The sequence below is a fragment of the Callospermophilus lateralis genome, chromosome 11, assembly GCF_048772815.1.
Source record: "Callospermophilus lateralis isolate mCalLat2 chromosome 11, mCalLat2.hap1, whole genome shotgun sequence".
NCBI classification, from domain to species: Eukaryota; Metazoa; Chordata; class Mammalia; order Rodentia; family Sciuridae; genus Callospermophilus; species Callospermophilus lateralis.
The window spans coordinates 1,277,295-1,295,895 of NC_135315.1; the positions used below are offsets into that span (position 1 = coordinate 1,277,295).

The 18,601-nt window shown below is 47.9% G+C and overlaps 1 protein-coding gene across 1 annotated transcript in view; it reads left to right on the top strand.

Moving 5' to 3' along the window:
* Nploc4 (NPL4 homolog, ubiquitin recognition factor) overlaps positions 1 to 18,601 on the top strand; it is a 48,942-nt gene that overhangs the window by 16,932 nt on the left and 13,409 nt on the right. Inside the window, exons 8-12 of the mRNA XM_077110480.1 lie at positions 437 to 616; positions 2,171 to 2,257; positions 4,825 to 4,896; positions 5,284 to 5,410; positions 9,512 to 9,672. Coding sequence (XP_076966595.1) covers positions 437 to 616; positions 2,171 to 2,257; positions 4,825 to 4,896; positions 5,284 to 5,410; positions 9,512 to 9,672 — 627 coding nt within the window. The remainder of the gene's footprint in view (positions 1 to 436; positions 617 to 2,170; positions 2,258 to 4,824; positions 4,897 to 5,283; positions 5,411 to 9,511; positions 9,673 to 18,601) is intronic.

An 18,601-nucleotide genomic window follows, 5' to 3' on the forward strand; every position in this document is an offset into this window, starting at 1 on the left:
ATAGGGAACCTTTGCAGGTTCTGGGGCGAACTTGCCTCAGGAGTGCCGTATTGGCCATGTAGCTCAGCACAGTGTCCCGAGAGTGGCCCGTGCATCTGTCCCTACTACTTCTGCCCATGTCTAGCCCCTCACATAGGGCTGTGTCTCCTGACTCTGGAAACCAACCTCCTTTCCTCCTCTCCAAAACCATTTTTCATTTTTTGTCCTAGAGATTGTTAAAACCTCCTTTTTTTAGGTGAAATCTCAGTGAGATTAATTTAAATTTATTGACTGGTAGTGTGCCCCCTACCCTTATCCAGGTTCTTAAAACTTGAGTTTTGTTTTTTGTTGGTTTATCTTTTAAAGAACTAGGTTAAAAAAATATTTTGGGATGGTTTGATTTAGAAAAGCAGGTTTTGGTGGACTGTTTTAATTTCGCCCCTTGTTAACTCTACAGAAATACAGGCATGTGGACAATATCATGTTTGAGAATCATACCGTTGCTGACCGCTTTCTTGACTTCTGGAGGAAGACGGGGAACCAGCACTTCGGGTACTTGTATGGACGGTACACGGAGCACAAGGATATTCCCCTGGGCATCAGGGCTGAGGTGGCTGCAATTTATGAACCTCCTCAGGTACAGTGTGCAGGGTCTCAGTCCCTGAGGGCCATGGGCTTATGTCTGAGTGCTGTGCAGATGACACTTTGCAGAGGTGGCAACTTTCCCCATGTGCCTTGTTACTGGTACGCCCTGCCTCTTCATGTGCACGCATGCTTGCTTCACCACCTGAGTTACTGGAGAGAAAGACTACATCCCAGGTACCTAGTGTTTCTTCGGCCATGGGTGTTCTCTGATGCAGTGAGTTGGTAGCAACTGAAGCAGGTGGAAGCAATCACAGGCTTGACCCGCAACTCGTTGCAGGTGTGCAGTTGCTGTAGCTCTTCTATTTGTTCTGTTTCACCCTGTTCAGGTGGCCATCCTCTGAGTGATAGGCCAGTTTCAGAGTGACCAAAATAACTGAAAACTTACCACCAAGATAGGGCTACAAAGGGTTTGAGATTTTATTAAACAGAATTTGGAGGGCTGGGAAGTCGGGGCTCAGTGGCAGAGCGCTTGGCTAGCATGCATGAGGCACTGGGTTCAATCCTCAGCACCACATAAAAATAAAATAAAGGTATTGTGCCCACCTGTAACTAAAAAAAAAAAAAAAAAAAAAAAAATTGGAAATAAAACAAAACCATTTGCACAGTTACAAAGTCAGCTTTACAAAATGGTATATTCTCCTTTACTTGGATCTCTGCCTCCTTTTGGTCTGACTTCTAAAGTTTGACTTTTTTTTTCCTGTTGTGCTGGGCATTGAACCCAGAGGTGCTCTACCACTGAGCTGCATCTCTAACCTATTTTCTTCTTAGACAGAGCCTCGCTAGGTTGTTCAGGCAACTTGCCATTGTCCATCTTACCTTTGTCCTGCCTCAACCTCCTGAGTCTCTGTGACTATAGACATATGTACCCTGCACCGCTGAATTTGACTTTTTCATGTAAGCAGGTGCACAGGTATGCAGGCTTGTGCTGTGCCCCTTGGTTTCTCTGTGTGCCCTGTCTGCTGCCTGCTGTTTTCACCTCACTCCTTGCCAGCCTACCTTTTGAGCCTCCTAACCCAGGGCAGATGCCTGGCAGTCATTGCTGGGATGCATGTTTCAAGGTCTGCAGATGGGACCTGGAACTGCAGAGAGTGTATTTCCTGTGGTGCGTGTCTGTTGTGCTGTGGTCCAGACTGACCCTTTGACTTGGGGTCATCCCCAGCATGCTTGCGTGTCCCTGTGCTGATCCAGGGGTGAATGCATCTTACAGCTGCAGTCTTGTCTGTCAGCAGAACCCATCTCGGGCAGAGCTGCTTATGGGACGATAACTTTATTCTCCAGTGAAGGGATCTCTCAGACAGCATGGACAGCTTTCCTGTATCCTGAACACACCTGATTCAGGACTTGGTGGCACTCCCAGCATTCAGGCCACACCAGGTTTCAGCACATCACAGCCTCAGGACAGAAGGGGAATGGGCTTTGTTCTTTAGTGCTATACATCTCCAGGGAAGAGACAAGCATGCCTGTGACCTCAAAGGTGGACACGAATGGAGGTGCTGCTCTTTCAGCCTGTCCTCTGACTCCATCTTCTTCTTGTGATTCCCAATAGATTGGCACACAGAACAGCCTGGAGCTCCTTGAGGACCCGAAAGCTGAGGTGGTTGATGAGATCGCTGCCAAACTGGGCCTAAGGAAGGTATAGGACCTTCTGTCAACCAGGTGGCCTTTGGGGGAGCCTGTGCCCTCTGCTGGGGACATCTAGGTGGGTGGGGTGGCCAGGCCTGATCTGGGATGCATTGTCCTCATCTGTAAAAGGTCAGGTGCAGGCTTGACCCATGTGGAAGCTTGCTTGTGTTCCTGGATGCTGATAGCTTTTGTGATCATCTCACTTAGAGTGAGGTAGGGACATTCCCTTGTGCCTAAAAGTGTGACCACAGCACAGAAACCATCTTCAGCTCTGTCAGCCACACTGCCTGGGGGCCACTGCTTGGGAGCTGCATAGCTGTACTGCGTGTGCCTCTGAGGGGTGCCTGCCCCTCTTGGTGTGGCTGTCCTTGTCCTTGCACTTCTTGTCCATTAGCAGACTTTCTGCCTGTGATTCTGGCACCTGATTCTGGAGTCTACTTATTTTCAAGGACAATTAGAGGGCAGGAGGGGACTTTTCTTCCAGAGTCTGTTGATTTGGTTTGGCTTACACTCCTGATAAAGTTTCCAGGAAAGTAGGGTTTGCAGACACACTGGTCAGTGTATTTGAGGTCATCTTGGAAGTTCAGTCTTAGTAGCCATGTCAGGGTTATGCTTTATTCCTAGTCAGTTTGGACAGTGAAAAATAATCTGGATTATTTTATCATTCTACAGATACATGGGAAGTCTGGAAATGTAATTTAAGGCCTAGGAAAATGACAAGGTCACAGGGCACTTAGGTCCTACAGCTTCCAATGGGAGATAGTTTCTTTTTTTCTTTTTTTTTTTTTCAGTATTTATTTTTTAGTTGTATTTGGACACAATACCTTAATTTTATTTATTTTTATGTGATGCTGAGGATCGAACTTAGGGCCCCGCGTGTGCTAGGCACACGGTGTACCACTGAGCACAACCCCAGCCCAGGAGACAGTTTCTTAATGTAGTGTTAAGGTCTGGTTCAAATTCTGGAAATTTCTTTTATTCAGAAGAGAAACTGGCCCAGTGAGTTGACCTGTGTTTGTCGTAATGTAATCCGTTGTTCATAACATCATGATAAAGAGAAAATATCAGGGGCTAAGGTTGTGGTTCAGAGATAGAGTGGTCACCTACCATGTGTGAGGCACTGAGTTCAATCCCCACCATCACATAAAAATAAAAAAAAAAAAAAAGATATTGTGTCCACCTGTAACTAAAAAATAATTAAAAAAGGGGGAAATGTCAAAAGTTAAGTGTGTTTCTCAAAACACACTTGCTCTTACTAACTTTAGCGTAATTTCAGCTGCTTTATGTACTGCCTGGTCACCCTCTACATCTTCATTGTTTTTTTTTTTGCTTTGGAGCAAAAGCAATGAAGACATAACTGAACTTTTCATGTTATTCCTTGGGGTATTTTGGGGCATTCTGATGATGGTGACAGTCCCTGGTGCACCCAATGGCCATGCTGGGGAAGGTGGCAGGCACCTCTCACTTGCCCTAAGGGTAGAGGCAGATACTGTGCCTGCCTCTGGCACTGCTCAGACAGCCTCCCTTAGGCTTGCGACTCAGGAGGCCAAGGTGGGCCTAGATCAGAAAAGGCAGGTGCTATTGCTGTAGGACATGCGGAAACGGTACCCTGCCCAAACTCTGGGACTGACCTTTTGGGGTCCCTAGTGGCTGATTTTCAGATGATGGGCCTGTCCTGGAGCTCGGGCCAATGAGTGCAGTCCCCATTGTGGTGCCCTCTAGTTCTTTTTTTTTTTTTTTTTTTTTTTAAGAGAGAGAGAGAGAATTTTTTTAATGTTTATTTTTTAGTTTTCGGCGGACACAGCATCTTTGTTTGTATGTGGTGCTGAGGATGGAACCTGGGCCGTACACATGCCAGGCGAGCGCGCTACCACTTGAGCCACATCCCCAGCCCCTGCCCTCTAATTCTTTGTCTTTTTCCCCTTACAGAGGAGTCTAGCCCCAGAAGCTGCACAGTGCTTCTCCTTGTCTGTCTGCTTTGGAGCATGAACTGTTTTACCCCATCCTGTTGGTCTCCTTCACACTGGGTTCTTGCACAGTGCTGGGCACAGTTGATGCTGAGCATAACCCTCCACCCCACCCCGCCCTTTTTTCCTTTTTCCTTTTTTTTTGTACTGCTGGGGATCAAATTCAGGGCATGTGCTCACTGCACCACTGAGTTATACCCCCCAGCCTAGCAGAACCTTTTTTTTTTTTTTTTTTTAATATTTTTTTAGTTATAGTTGTTAATGGACCTTTATTTTGTTTATTTATTTTCATGTGGTACTGAGGATTGAACCCAGTGCCTCACATATGCTGGGCAAGCGTTCTACCACTGAGCCCCAACCCTAGTCCCACATCAGAACCTTTTTAACACATAAAGAATTGAAGTCTGCATTTGCCCAACCAGTTTCTGCTGAGTGGGTTGTGGAAGCTGTGGTGTGGCCTTGGTAGCTTGGTTGGGGAGCCCTTCACAGAGTTGGCCCGGGTGGGGGAAGGAAGGCTCCTGACCGAGACCTCTTGTGTTTGTTGGGCGGGGCCAGGAGTCTTCTTTGTCTGTGGCGTAGACCTTCTGAGACACTTTGCTGTTTTGTTAAGGTTGGCTGGATATTCACAGACCTCGTCTCAGAAGATACCCGAAAGGGTACAGTCCGATACAGTCGGAATAAGGTGAGGAGACTGGGATGTTGGCTAGCCTCACCGCCCTATACAGGCAGTGCTGATTCACAGTGCTGACTCACATTTCGGGGTCTCTGAACAGCTCCCGAGAGCTTCTAAGTCAAGTAGTTTTCAAAATAACCTTGATAAATGAAGGCCAGGTCTGTGGGCTCTGCCTGTAGAGCCAAACCCACTCCCTGTGCAGACCTTTCTGGGTGGGTCCTAGTGCTTCAGGCTTTTCTGGTAGTTTTGAAGGAGCCACAGTGGCCAGAAATCCTGGGAGTGTGTCATTGTGGTTTTGGAGATGTTTAGTTTTTGGCATCTGTTAGTCTCTAAAGAAGAGACGGTCCCTTTTGACGTGATGCTCTAAGGTCTGGCATGCTGCTCCTCTCATTTTAGGACACTTACTTCCTGAGCTCAGAAGAGTGCATCACTGCAGGAGACTTCCAGAATAAACACCCCAACGCCTGCCGGCTTTCTCCTGATGGGCACTTCGGGTCCAAGTTTGTGACTGCAGTGGCCACAGGTGTGAATGGGACAGAGTAATGTTGTCAGTGCTGCTGCCCTGGTAATGCATTTTGACCTTCTCTCCAGCTGCTTTTTATCCCTAACTTAGTTGTCACAGGGTTCTGAATAGACCTGAGGGGCATAGATTCCTCCTGTTGTTTCATGGTAATAATTCTGAACTAGCAGCAGCATCTGCAGAACTGACAAAGCCCTGGAACCTCAGCACAGCTTTCCTCCTGTCCAGTACTCTCCTTACAAGTCCAGGTTTACTTTTGTTTGTTTTTGCAATGCTGGGGGTGAACCCAGACCTTGCATCTGCTAGGCAAGTGCTCTGCCACTGTGCTATATCCTCAGACTCTTTTATTTCATTTCAAGATAGGGTCTCACAGTTTCCAGACCCAGCCTTGTGAGTCACTGGTGTTACTGGCGTGCACTACTGCGCCTTGCTTTTGGTCTGAGTTAAGCCTACCTGTGATCCTGTGAAGACCTGCTCTCTGCCCTCAAAGAAGTGTGATAATCCAGTTTTTTTAGTAACTATCCTCTTCCTGGTTCTATAGAAGCACCCCCATGTCAGACACCCAGCCTGTATGACATGTAGGGAAGGAACTAGATCCGGTTTCCATTACGGTGGACCTTTGGTAGGAAGATTGCACGCTGCCAGAATTTTGTCGTTTTACATCACTGGGTGGAGCCCTGAGTTTTGCACATGGTAGGCGAGTGCTTCTTGGCTGAGCTGCACCTCAGCTTATCCCTGACAGAATTTTTAAGCTTTGCTATATGTTAGCAAGCTGCAGGTCCTTGATTTAAGGTCCTTTTTTAAAAAAGTGAACAAGGAGAAAGCAACACTGGCAGTAATGCCACATTATGTGGGGCACTGTGGTGCATGCCCCTAAGTCAGCAATTTGGGAATTTGAGGCAGGCTGGGGGATTGCAAGTTTGAGGCCAGCTTCAGGAACTTACTGAGACTCTTTCTCAAAATAAAAAAATAAAAAGGGCTGGGGATGTGGCTCAGTGGTTAAGCACCTCTGGGTTCAATTCCCAGAACACACAAAAGTTCCACACCTGAATTTTTTTTATAAGTTTTTGCTATGGTCAAGTGCTGAAGGGAAGGATTGAGATTTTTGGCTGGGATCGAAGGAGGCGGAAGGCCCACAGGGAGTCCTTTCTCATGGCAGGGGCTCTGGTAACTGCTGAGCAGGAAGTAAAGGCGTGGTCAGATTTTTCTTTTTTTTTTTTAAATATTTATTTATTTATTTGTTTTTAGTTCTCGGCAGACACAACATCTTTGTTGGTATGTGGTGCTGAGGATCGAACCCGGGCCGCACGCATGCCAGGAGAGCGCGCTACCGCTTGAGCCACATCCCCAGCCCTTTTTTTTTTTTAATACTAGGCATTGCACTCAGGGGTGCTTAACCACTGAGCCATATCCCCAGCCCTTTAATGTATTTTTTTAAAAAATATTTATTTTTTAGTTTTAGTTGGTTGAATACCTTTATTTATTTATTTATTTATTTTTATGCGGTGATGAGGATCGAATCCAGGGCCTCGCACATGCTAGGCGAGCACTCTACTGCTGAGCCACAACTCCAGCCTCTAATGTATTTTAATTAGAGACAGGGTCTCACTGAGTTGCTGAGGCTGGCTTTGGACTCGCAATCCTCCTGCCTCAGTCTCCTGAGCTGCTGGGATTACAGGTGTGCACCATTGCGCCCAGCAGCAACTGGTACTTTCTTAAAATTATGGGGTCTGCCACCTTCAATTTTAGAGTCACACCTCTTGTTTGGAGTTTGGAAACCATGAAATTTTTGCTTTAGGAGTTGGCACTTATAGAAAATACTGGAACCATGAGTCAGTGACCATATCAGTTACAGTGAACTCCACAGACAGCATCCTTTTGCATCTGGGCGTTGCATCATCCCTTTGGGGCTCTGGTGTCCCCTCCCCCTCTCTCCAGAGGGGTGTGTCTGTTTGTGGCACTGCAGATCTTCTCCTAAAGTGTGCTCCTTACCCTGCTTTAGGGTCTCTTGGCCAGAGGGCAAGTGGGGACCCTGTGGAGCTGCTGGAAAATGCACCCTTGCTAGACAGCTGGGTGAGAGCCTCCCAGAAGCTGAGCCCCCGTGGCGCAGGGCTGGTATTCCTGCAGCTGGAGCCCAGGCCCCCTTGACTCTGCCTGCTCTTTCTCCCCTCCTCTTCAGTTGTACACAGCCTCTGGTGAATTGGCAGTGTGCTCAATGAACCCCCACATACTCATGTGGAAAGAGTGCCTAATTGGAGCCCATATCTGAGTTTCAAACTTTGAGTTCATCATTTAGCACACATTTGGCTCCTAGGCTGTGAAGATTATGGACTCTGGTTTCAGAAAGCAGAAATGTACCTGAAGTTCAAGAGCAGCTCACGTCCTTCTACCTCTGCCCCTTTTCTGGCCCTGTGGTCCGTCCTGCCTGGGATGCAGGCAAGGACAGCCAGCCTCCTTGCCTGCAGACATGGAGGGACATGCACTTGGTGCTGCTCTGTGGGGAGGGGGTGGTTTGTTGTCCTTTCTAGGAAATGGCCTTTGGATGCCACTCATGGACTGATGCTGCTTTTTAAATAGGCTTTAGTTTTACAAATTCAGCTTTCCATTTTTCTCATTCTCAAAAGGACAGGTTTTTTTTTTTTTCCTTTAACGACCTACCATATGTGGATGATTGTAAAAACCAATGTGGGTCCACAGTGGCACATAAGGTGGCTCCTCAACACTCCTTATCCCTCACCTCTATGCTTCCTGAACCAGTGCTTTGTCTTTGTACAACCAGACACACTGTAGAGCTGAGCCTGTGTGCTGCTTAGGTGTTAGGGAATGAGAGAAAGTTCTAGACTCAGTGGGGCCTTTGGAGACTCAGCATTTCACTGCCAGCTCTGGTTGGCTTGCTGGGTGTGAAGGTAAACAGATAGCAGCCTGCCTTGTCCGCTTGCTGGGGGCTGGCTCTGCCTGTGCCTTCCACCTTTTCCAATTGCCTGGTCATCAGGTCTGGTTTCTGATACATGTTTGAAAGATAGATGGACTAAATTTCTGTTCTCTCATCAGTAAATTACTCTTCTTTGTTAAATTGAAATAGAGATACTGAGAGATTTTTATTCTTCAGAATTATTAAAAACATTGGCATTGGAGTTGCCCTAGTATGTAGCCCTGATTATTATTTTTTTTTTTTGAGAAAGAGAGAGAGAATATGAATTTTAATATTAATTTTTTTAGTTTTCGGCGGATACAACATCTTTCTTTGTGTGTGGTGCTGAGGATCGAACCTGGGCCGCACGCATGCCAGGCGAGCGCGCTACTGCATGAGCCACATCCCCAGCCCCATAGCCCTGATTCTTGGAGCACATCTGGTGGCAGAGGTCTGCCCCAGGCCCAGATCTTCATTGCTTTGCCCACCCCCGGACTTTAAAGATCTGGGTTAGCTGGCCGGGTTCTTCCTTCTTATCGGCTGTGTGTGTTCCCTGTTTCTAACTTTAAGGTTCTGTGGAGTGGGACTTGGGAGGAAGGGAAAGAGGGAAACATTGGAGGGTAGTGCAGGGGCCATGAGGGTAGGGGCCGTATGTCCACCATGCCTCCTCACATGAAAGGCAGTGCTTAGGACATTAGCCTTGTGTTGCCGTGCAGGTCTCTGTAAGGCAGAGACTGCTGCACGTGCAGCATGGGTGCAGGGTTGTTTGTACTGAAGGCCGGTTCTGTGTTGTTCCTACACCTGGTACCCTCCCCACCCCAGGTGAGTTCATCTCCTGCCCAGTCCTTTCATTCCAGCACTGAAGCATGTAGAATGCAGAGCTATGTTCATTAACCCCACTGTTGATAAAAACCAAGAGCCTGCGTGCTTGATGACACTAAGCACAACTTTGGGGGTGGCTGTTGGGGATCATTAACGTTCAGTGCCTGGATTTCTGACGGACTGACAGGTGTGGTAGTGCCTGTGAGGCTGGGCAGCTGTGGAGGAATGTGCTGAGTCTGCTGCGTCAGCCACCACCAAGTTTCCTGGGACAGACTCCCCAGAATCTGCTTCCTGTGGGTCGGCAGAGAGCAGGCATGGACTAATTCTGGATCTTCTTTGGAAGATTCTCTTTGAAGCTCTGTCTCTTGCAGGTGGTCCCGACAACCAAGTCCACTTTGAGGGGTATCAGGTATCCAATCAGTGCATGGCCCTAGTCCGCGATGAGTGTCTGCTGCCGTGCAAGGATGCCCCTGAGCTCGGCTACGCCAAGGAGTCCAGTAGTGAGCAGTACGTGCCTGATGTTTTCTATAAGGTAAGATGCAGTAGTACAAAAGGAATTTGTGCACACAGGGCTCTGAGCCTGCCTGGACTCTGCTCATCTTGTAGCCTTCTGATGGTATCCGACACTGGTCAGCCATGATGACCTGGAGTTCCACTTGTGGATTGAGGCTTCTGTTGCATTTCTGGGGGTTGTTTTTAGCTATTCAGACTTGGTGAGGCATTTAATTTGGAGTGGAACCACACGACACCAAACCAGACTGGCAGCTGGGGTGTCGGTGCCTAGCCATGAGAGGTGGTGAAAGATGCTTTGGGTCTCTTTCTTGGCTGTCCTCTGGAGACTTCCATCATGTGCACCTTGGCTACTTCAAATCCCACAGTGCACACTGGTCATCTTCTTTCAGTCTCTTTTCTCTGATTCATTTTGGACAGTTGGTGTTGTTTTCAGATTCATGAATCTCTACTTCTGCAATGTCTGATCTGCTGTTGCCATCTAGGTTGTCTCAGACAGGGTGGTTTTCACTGCTGGAGGTTTCCTTTGACTGTCTGTCTTTCTCTCTTTTTTTGGTACTGGGATTGAACCCAGGGATGCTTAACCACTGAGCCACAACCCCAGCCCACCCTTTTGATAATTTATGTTGAAACAGGGTCTCAATGAGTTGCTTAGGGCCTTGCTAAGTTGTTGAGGCTGGCCTTGAACTAGCCATCCTCCTGCCTCAGGCTCCTGAGCTGCTGGGATTGCAGGTGTGCGCCATAGTGCCTGACTTCCCTTGCTGTTTTTGATGTTTCCCTATTACCACTTCCCCTGAACACACAGATGCCATTGGAACGACTGTTCCGGCATCCTCATCTACCATTGCTGTTGCCTGTCACTCCACTGCCCTTTCTCCTATGCAGTTGCCGCTCTCGGGGTTGCCGCGGCTCTCTGTGTTCAGTCTCTGGTTGTGTGCTCTGTGGGCCATTCTGCCCTCTTTGTGGGGGTATTCATTGTCCTTATGTATGAAGGAGCCAGAGATTCCAGGGCCTCTTCCTGCAGCTGGGGCTCTGCTCTGCACTGTGGGGAAGTAGGTGGTAGCTGTCATCTCCATTCCCATGACAGGTGGCTGACTCAGTCTGACTTGACTGTTTTTTGGTTTTTGGTTAAAGCCACCAATTTTTTTTTATTGGTGCTTTATAGTTCTAAAAAATGTTGGGGTTCATTTTGCCATAATTATACCAGTATGGAATGTAATCTACTCTAATCCAGTCCCCCAGTGTTTCCCCTTCCCTCCCTCCTCCCTCTCCCTGTTCTCTTACCTCCACTCTACTTGTCTGTCTTCTTTATGTTTACAGTTTTTCTTTAAATCAGTGCGGTACAGATATGCATAAGGGTGAAATTCATTGTGGTGTGTTCAGATACACACACAGGATGGTTTGGTTGATTGCATTCCTTCCTTTTCCCATCCCTCCTTTCTCCTCCTCAATCCCCTTTCTGTACCCCACGTATCTCTTCTTTATTTTCATGGGATGCTCCTGCCTTTCCCCCTTATTTTGGAATAGCTTCTGCTTATGAGAGAAAGTCTTGGATTCTTCACTCTGTATCTGGCTCAGTTCACTTAGCATGATGCTCTCCAGAAACTTGGTTTTGCTGAGGCCCAGTTGCCCTGCCATCAGAAGTGGGGCCCTCCAGGTTTCCACTTAGAGGCATACAGGTTCTCAGGTGACTTGTAAGGTGCCAGCCCACCTTAAGGCTTTATCTCCTTGGCCTGAAGAGGCTGTTGGAGGTGCAGTCTGTCCTTTAGAAGCCTGAGGTTTGTCTGGGCACAGAGGCGCACACTTGTAATCCCAATGGCTCAGGAGGCAGGAGGATTGCAAGTTCAAAGCAAGCCTCAGCAATTTAGTGAGGTCGTAAGCAACTTAGTGAGACCCTGTCTCAAAAATAAAGAATTGGAAAAAAAAAACAAAAAAACAGTTGAGAATGTAGTTCAATGGCTAAATACCCCTGTTCAATCCCTGGTACCAAAATAAAATAAAATAAAAATGAAAAAGTGAAAGTTTGGGTTTGGCTCCTGCATCATGAAGCCAAAATGGTGAGCATCCTGCCCTGTGCACAATAAGATTTTGCTGACATCTCAGAGAATGGCGGCATGATTGAAACCCCTGTGTCTTTGACCTTTTCACAATAGCCCTATGCAGCAGCCACAATGTCTGCATTTCCTGAGGTGGCCGCCGCCAAGAGTGGGGAGAGGGCTTCTGTCTCATTGCCATCGGCCCCTCCTGGTGGTGGTTTCTCATCTGCTCTGTCTCCACGCAGGCTCCGAGCGGGCTGTTGTCTTGAACCCTGCTCACAAGGAAAGCCCCTTCAGTGCCTCTCTCTAGTTCCTAGCCATGTCTGAGGTCCCTTCTGTTGAAGAAAAATCCCTCTGTGAGCATGCTCTGCCTCTCTGCCATCAGTCATTTCCACAAGTCACGGGTGGGGTTCCAGACCCTGTTTGTTGCCCAGTTTTCCTAACCCAGCACCAGTGCCATGCTGTCTTATCACAGTGACTCTGGCTTTCCCGCATACCCGGCTCCCTGCTTCCCCCCTCTGCTACTCCAGGGGCTTGATTCTCCTCACCCCAGTGTTCCAGAGCCAGCCTTCCAGAGGTTGCTTCAGAGGGGACGTCCTCCTCCAAACCTTGCTGGGCCTCCCAGGGCCTTCTCTGCCTCAACTCTCTCAGATGTTGCACTGGTGCTCTCCAGTGTCTCCGAGGCTGCAGGGGTCTCTCTGAGGAGGCTTTGATCCTTGTCGTTCCGGATCCTTCCCAGGTGGTGGGAAGCAGGCAGCTTTGCTTGCAGCTTTGCCTTTGGTGGTGCAGCCCTGGGTTTCTATGCGTGCAGCCATGCCATTCATGTGCTGCAGCCTTGTTTCCCCTGTCTCTTCTCTTTGGCTTACCTGCCCCTGTGATTCCCCACACAGTGTCAACAGCAGTTGCTGCCAGCTTTTTATCTTAAAGACTGCTTTTTTTTTTTTTTTAATGTGGTGTTGAGGATCGAACCCAGCGCCCCGTGTATGCCAGGTGAGCGCGCTACCGCTTGAGCCACATCCCCAGCCCCAAAGAACTACTTTTTAGGGTTTTGTCCTTTAACTGAGTTTGCTCTGGGGCTATTTTTTTTTTTTTTTTTTTAGTTTTAGGTGGTCACAATATCTTTATTTTATTTTTTAAGTGGTGCTGAGAATCGAACCCAGTTCCTCACGCATGCTAGGCGAACGCACTACCACTTGAGCCTGGGGCTATTTTTTTTACCTTTTCATATGGTTGCTTCCCCCCCCCCCTATTGGGAATTGAACCCAGCAGTGCTTTACCACTGAGCTGCATCTCTAGTCTTTCTATTTTTTATTTTGAAACAGGGTCTCACTAAATTGTTGAGACTGACCTCAAACTTGCAATCTTCCTGCCTCAGCTTCCTGAGAAGCTAGGCAAATGCAGTCCTCCAGAGTTACACCAGTCCTCATTGTGTATTTCTTTCTTTTTTTTTTTTTAAGAGAGAGAGGTAGACAGAGGCAGAGAGAGAGAGAGAATTTTAATATTTATTTTTTAGTTATTGGCGGGCACAACATCTTTGTTTGTATGTGGTGCTGAGGATCGAACTCGGGCTGCATGCATGCCAGGCGAGCGTGCTACCGCTTGAGCCACATCCCCAGCCCATCATTCTGTATTTCTTGTACTTAAGAATTGAGCTCTCTTTTTGTCTTGAAATGTGGTATTCCCTTAGTCACCCTGCTGCTTTCATAGAGTGCTTATCTGCCCACTCGTGAGAGCAGACAAAAAGGGAATCCCAAATTTTTTATAGTCCTTTAGGGTTTGGAACACTCATTCATCAGGGAACATCAGTCTGAGCAATGAGAATTATGAATTATAAAAGTAGACATTTTTAAGTAAGTCTTTTAGTCCTCCAGTGGACTTTGCAGTTGGCTTTAAAATGTGTATTGTAAGCGAGACCTGCACCAACTGGATACAACTGAACATTTAGTAACAAGGGGACATTGGTGCATAGTGCATGCATGGCAGAGTCCTTTGCGGCACTGTAGGCCTGAGATGTGGCTGCAACTCCTGGTGTGAGTTAAAATGAACTGGTAGAATATAATCCCATTTTACCTTTTTTTTTTTTTAAAGAGAGAGAGGATTTTAATATTTGTTTTTTAGTTATTGGCGGACACAACATCTTTGTTTGTATGTGGTGCTGAGGATCGAACCCGGGCCGCACGCATGCCAGGCAAGCATGCTACCGCTTGAGCCACATCCCCAGCCCCAACCTTTTTTTTTTTTTTTTTTTTTCTTTTTTGCAGTGCCGGGGATGGTGGTACCCAGGGCCTCTTGCATGCTAAGCAAATGGTTTACTGCTGAGCTACACACCAGCCTCCAGTTTTCCTTGTTTTGGAAGATGTGTGGGGATTTATATATGTGTGCACACACTTTTCTACATGGTGTCACACCAGGTGGAAGTGGGGGTATTTGTGTGTAACTCTGCCCTCTGTCCTCTGCAGCCACTGAAACAGGAAGAGGAGAGGTGGGACACAGAGCTGATGCTGAAGAAGGACTTTGAAGGTCTAGGGGTGCAGCCCCCCATGTATGCTCTTTGAAAATAGGTGTGCACGAGGCTGTATGTAGACATGGCTTTCCCTGAGGACTGAGGGCTGCTGCCACTCAGCTCTGACACTCAGGCTGTGGCTTCCCTGTGTTCCATGCTGCCTTTCCTCCCCTTGGGAGTTCTTGTCATTGGAAACTGGCTGCACACATTCATTATGGACACTTGTTCCTCTGCAGAAAAGTAGAACATATTTTTAGCACAGTCTCTCATTTCTTTTTGTGTCCTTAAATTAAAAAGAAAAAGAAAAAAAAATTGTAGTTGTGCAGGATAAATGAATACATTTATTAGTAAATTCAGAATGCATTTAATTAGTGGAGTATTGATGGCTACTTGGATTATTTCTGGTTATTGTTACTAAGTGGCCAGTCTCACACCCTGATGCACATGTCCTCAAAGCAGAATTCCTGGATACTAGGCTTCTTGATTTTTTAATTTTTGTATTTTTGTTTTCTTTTTGCAATACTGAGGATTGAACCCAGCGTCACCCAACCCTGAACTATATCCACAGTCCTTTTCCTTTTCTATTTTTTTAAAGTATTTTTTTTAGTTGTAGATGGCCACAATATCTTTATTTATTTATTTTTTATGTGGTGCTGAATAGAACCAATTGCCTCACATCTGTGAGGCAGACACTCTACCATTGAGCCCTAGCCCCAGCCCTTCATTTTCTATCTTGAGGCAGTCTCAAATAAGTCATTGAGGCTGGCCTTGAACTTGAAGTCCTCCTGGTTCAGCTTTCTGAGTAGTTGGGATTACAGGTATGTGCCACTGTGTCTGCCTAGAGGTTTCTGAGTTTTGATAGATGTTCTGCCTTGCCTTTTAAAAAGTCATACTAGGACTGGGGATTTAGCTCAGTGGTAGCCTCGCATGTGTGAGGCACTGGGTTCGATCCTCTGCACCACATAAAAATAAATAAGGATACTGTGTAGTCATCTACAGCTAAAAAAAAAAAAGTCATACTAGTTTTTTCTTTCTTTCTTTTTTTTTTTTTTTGTACCAGATATTGAACTCAGGGGCACTTGATCAGTGAACCACATCCCCAGCCCTATTTGGTATTTTATTTAAAGACAGGGTCTCACTGAGTTGCTTAGTGTCTCACCATTGCTGAGGCTGGCTTTGAACTCACAATCCTCCTGTCTCAGCCTCCTGAGCCACTGGGATTACAGATGTGTGTCACTGTACCCTGCTTCTTTGTTTTCTTAAATTTTTTTGTTTATTTTTAGTATTTCTTTTTGTAATTAGGGGAAAAAAAAAACAAAACCTCTTAGATCCCAGCTCTAAGTACACACATAGGTGTGTTATATGCCTGTAGTAGCAGCTGCTCTGGTGACACATGAGCTGGATGGTTGCAGCAGATGGTCCTTTTAGGCAGGACACCTGGCCTCAAGAATTGCTTAGATCAGGAGGGGGGTTATTGCTTCACATACCCACCTTGAGGACTTTGGCTGCAGGGCCTCATGCAGGCCCCAGGCTGGTATGGGGGTGGTTTTCTTGGTGTGGCTTAGACTTCTTTCCTGTTTGTTTGCCAAGTGCAAACAAAATCCACCCCAGTTTTAGACCAGACATACAACCAGGTATGAAGTATTTGACTGTTTCCTGCCTTTTTCTGTAAAGATGAGCTGTTAGATCCCTAGACCACACAACCTGCTGCTTCATGCAGCTGCTCACTAAGGGAAAGCTTGATTCAGTGCCTCTTATTTTGCATGATGTCCTAATCCTAAAATTGCAGGTGTAATGCATAAAGGTTCATCTTTTCCTTTTGAATGCTCAGCTGCTCTGCTTCCAGAACCAGTGTCTTGAGGTACTTTATAGGCACACCCATCCTGCCACCCCTTGCCGTGTTAGCAGCCCATCCCTGGTGGAAGGTAGTAGCCTGAGGGCAGTGCTGGAGCTCTGGTGGCATGGCGCTGGAGAATTGCCCCCACCAAAACTGTTGGCTGGAGACCACACCTTGGGGCTTGCTCTGTTGGCACCTGCATGTCTCCAGTGGTCTTAGAGCTGGAGCTACCTAGGATGTGGCAGGTCTGGCGGTCCTCCTGCGCCTCTGCTCCAGGAGTGTTCTTTCCAGGCACTGTGTGGTATGTGTGTGTGCGTGCTGGAGATGCTACACAAGAGATGGCTCAGGCTCTGGAGCTTTGTTCCGACTCCTTGAGATGTAAGAGTGTACCCTCCACCTGTATTTGTACTAGTGGCTTGGGCAGTGCCTCATGTCCTGCTGGCTTCACTGGGAGGACACTCTGCCTTCCTGCGATCATTTCCATGGGAGGCTTTCCCTGAGCATGGTGGAGACAAGAAGAGGCCATCTCCCATGGCCTTCCTGCCCCTGCCAGGTCTGGAGCAGAGGTGCCCTAGGCCCCTAGGCCACTAGGGCAGGGGTCACTTGTTGGTGAACTTGCAGGAACCATCCAAGAACAAGTGACAATGATTCACCCTTGAAAGGGGACTGGCTTTCAGTTCTGTTGTGACACGGTGATTTTGTTGACTTCTTTTAAAAAGATCCATTTTTTTTTCCTTTAAGCAATAATCTGGCTTTGGTGAAAACAAGCTGGCAGACCCAAGAGCTGGGTGGTATCTAGCCCAAGGATCTCCCTGCACCTTTGCAGATCCACACAGCGTCTTCCCCAGGTTGCCACTCATCACTGTGGCCCCCAGTGAGCTGAGAGACTTCAGAGGCACAGCCCCTGCTTGGGTGCAGACGTTGTCCCTGGGGCTGTCAGTGCTGACTGTGAGCAGCTGAACTGGATTCCTTTTCTTCCCTCATCCTAGAGAGTTCCCTGGAGCTGGGGTGTAAGTCTGCTGCTGTTCAGCTCCATGGACCATGGTGAAGGTTGGCCTCTCCCTCAGGCCTGTGTCACCAACAGCACTCCGTAGCACAGACATGCATTACTGCAGAAGACCACCTGGGTCTGTGAATAGGGAATACCCAGGAAGTACTGTGCACTGTTTGGGGAGCCTCAGAGCCAGTGAGAATAGACAGGACTCCTGGCACTGGGAAGACTGCTATAGCAGAGAGCAGCAGCCTTCAACCAAAGTGGGCAGGCTGACAGGTCAGGAGTGTGATCAGGGTGGAGTTTAGTAGGGTGGAAGAAGTGTCAGTTGAATCAGCCTTGTGGGTCAGAACTATCATTCCAGACAGGTGGCAGCCCGTTACTAGCGTGCAGAGTATGAGTGAGGAGCTGATGTTGCTGGTACAAATGCGGGGGAAGGGGTGCGTGTAACATCACGAGCCACTGTGAGTGGGATGGGCAGGACACAGCACCCAGGCCTGGACTACAAAAGGTCCTTCCAGGAGACAAGGCGTAGCAGCAGTAGTGACTGGAGGCAGGCCAGGCTTCCAGTAGTGCAGCTGGGGCAGTGATTCGAGTCTGGATAGATCTAGAGGCTGGGTAGGATCTCCTGAGGCTTAATGTGCAGGTTGAGCCGGAACAGAGACAGGAGGGCTTTTGGGACAAGGGCTTTTGGGTGTTTGGGACAACCTGCCCTCAGGTGGCTTTAGTGGTGTGCAGCTGCTGAGTATATTACTCAGGAGAGGGGGCCACCAAAGCTGTGCACTTGGAGCAGGCTGCTGAGTTGGTGCTCAAGGCCAGTGGTGCAATTGTGGTTGTCAGAGAAAGTGAAGGTGGGGTGGGCTGCAGAGAAGGGGAGGGGAGCTAGCTGTATGGGAAGGGAGAGTGGGGGCTATTAGCCAGGAGGATGGAGGAGTTGGGAAAAGGGCTGTACTGTTGTGGTTGCATTCAGCAACATAGGGCTGTTGCCTCCAGGAGCAGCTCTGAGCTGGGTCAGAGGCAGGTTGGGGCTTGCTCTGTTGGCACAAAGTAAAATTAAGCAAGGTGGAATAGCACATAGCATCAGTGGCGAATTGGATCCAGCTTTCCTGCTTGGGTTTTTTTGTGTCCATACTGATGCTCTTGGTCCCAGAGAGAGGGGCGAGTAGATATAGAGAGGAAGGAGTGTGCAGAATGGCACTACTCACAAGCTCTGGAGCATGTGTGGACAGGTGGGGGTGGGAGAGGAAGCAGGTGTGGGCTGGGAGTTGGTGGAAGAGGGTATGGTGCAGGATGCTTGGAGGTTCTGCTGGCTCACGGGTGGTGAGAGTGAGCCTCAGATAGAGGCTCAGACCAAGAACCTGCCCATGGAGCATCAAGGTGGAGGGAGGAGCTGGCAGCAGAAGACATGTGGTCTTGGATTCAGACTTAAGTGCATCAGACAGTGCCAGTCTTGAAGGTGAACATGATGAACACTTCTGTTTACATCAGCTTGTTATGAAAAGTAAGGGTTAGAGCCCCAGAAGACGGCCTGGAGCACTCCTCTCCTGCCCTCAGGTGGCCATCACTTGCTGCCTACCCCTGTGT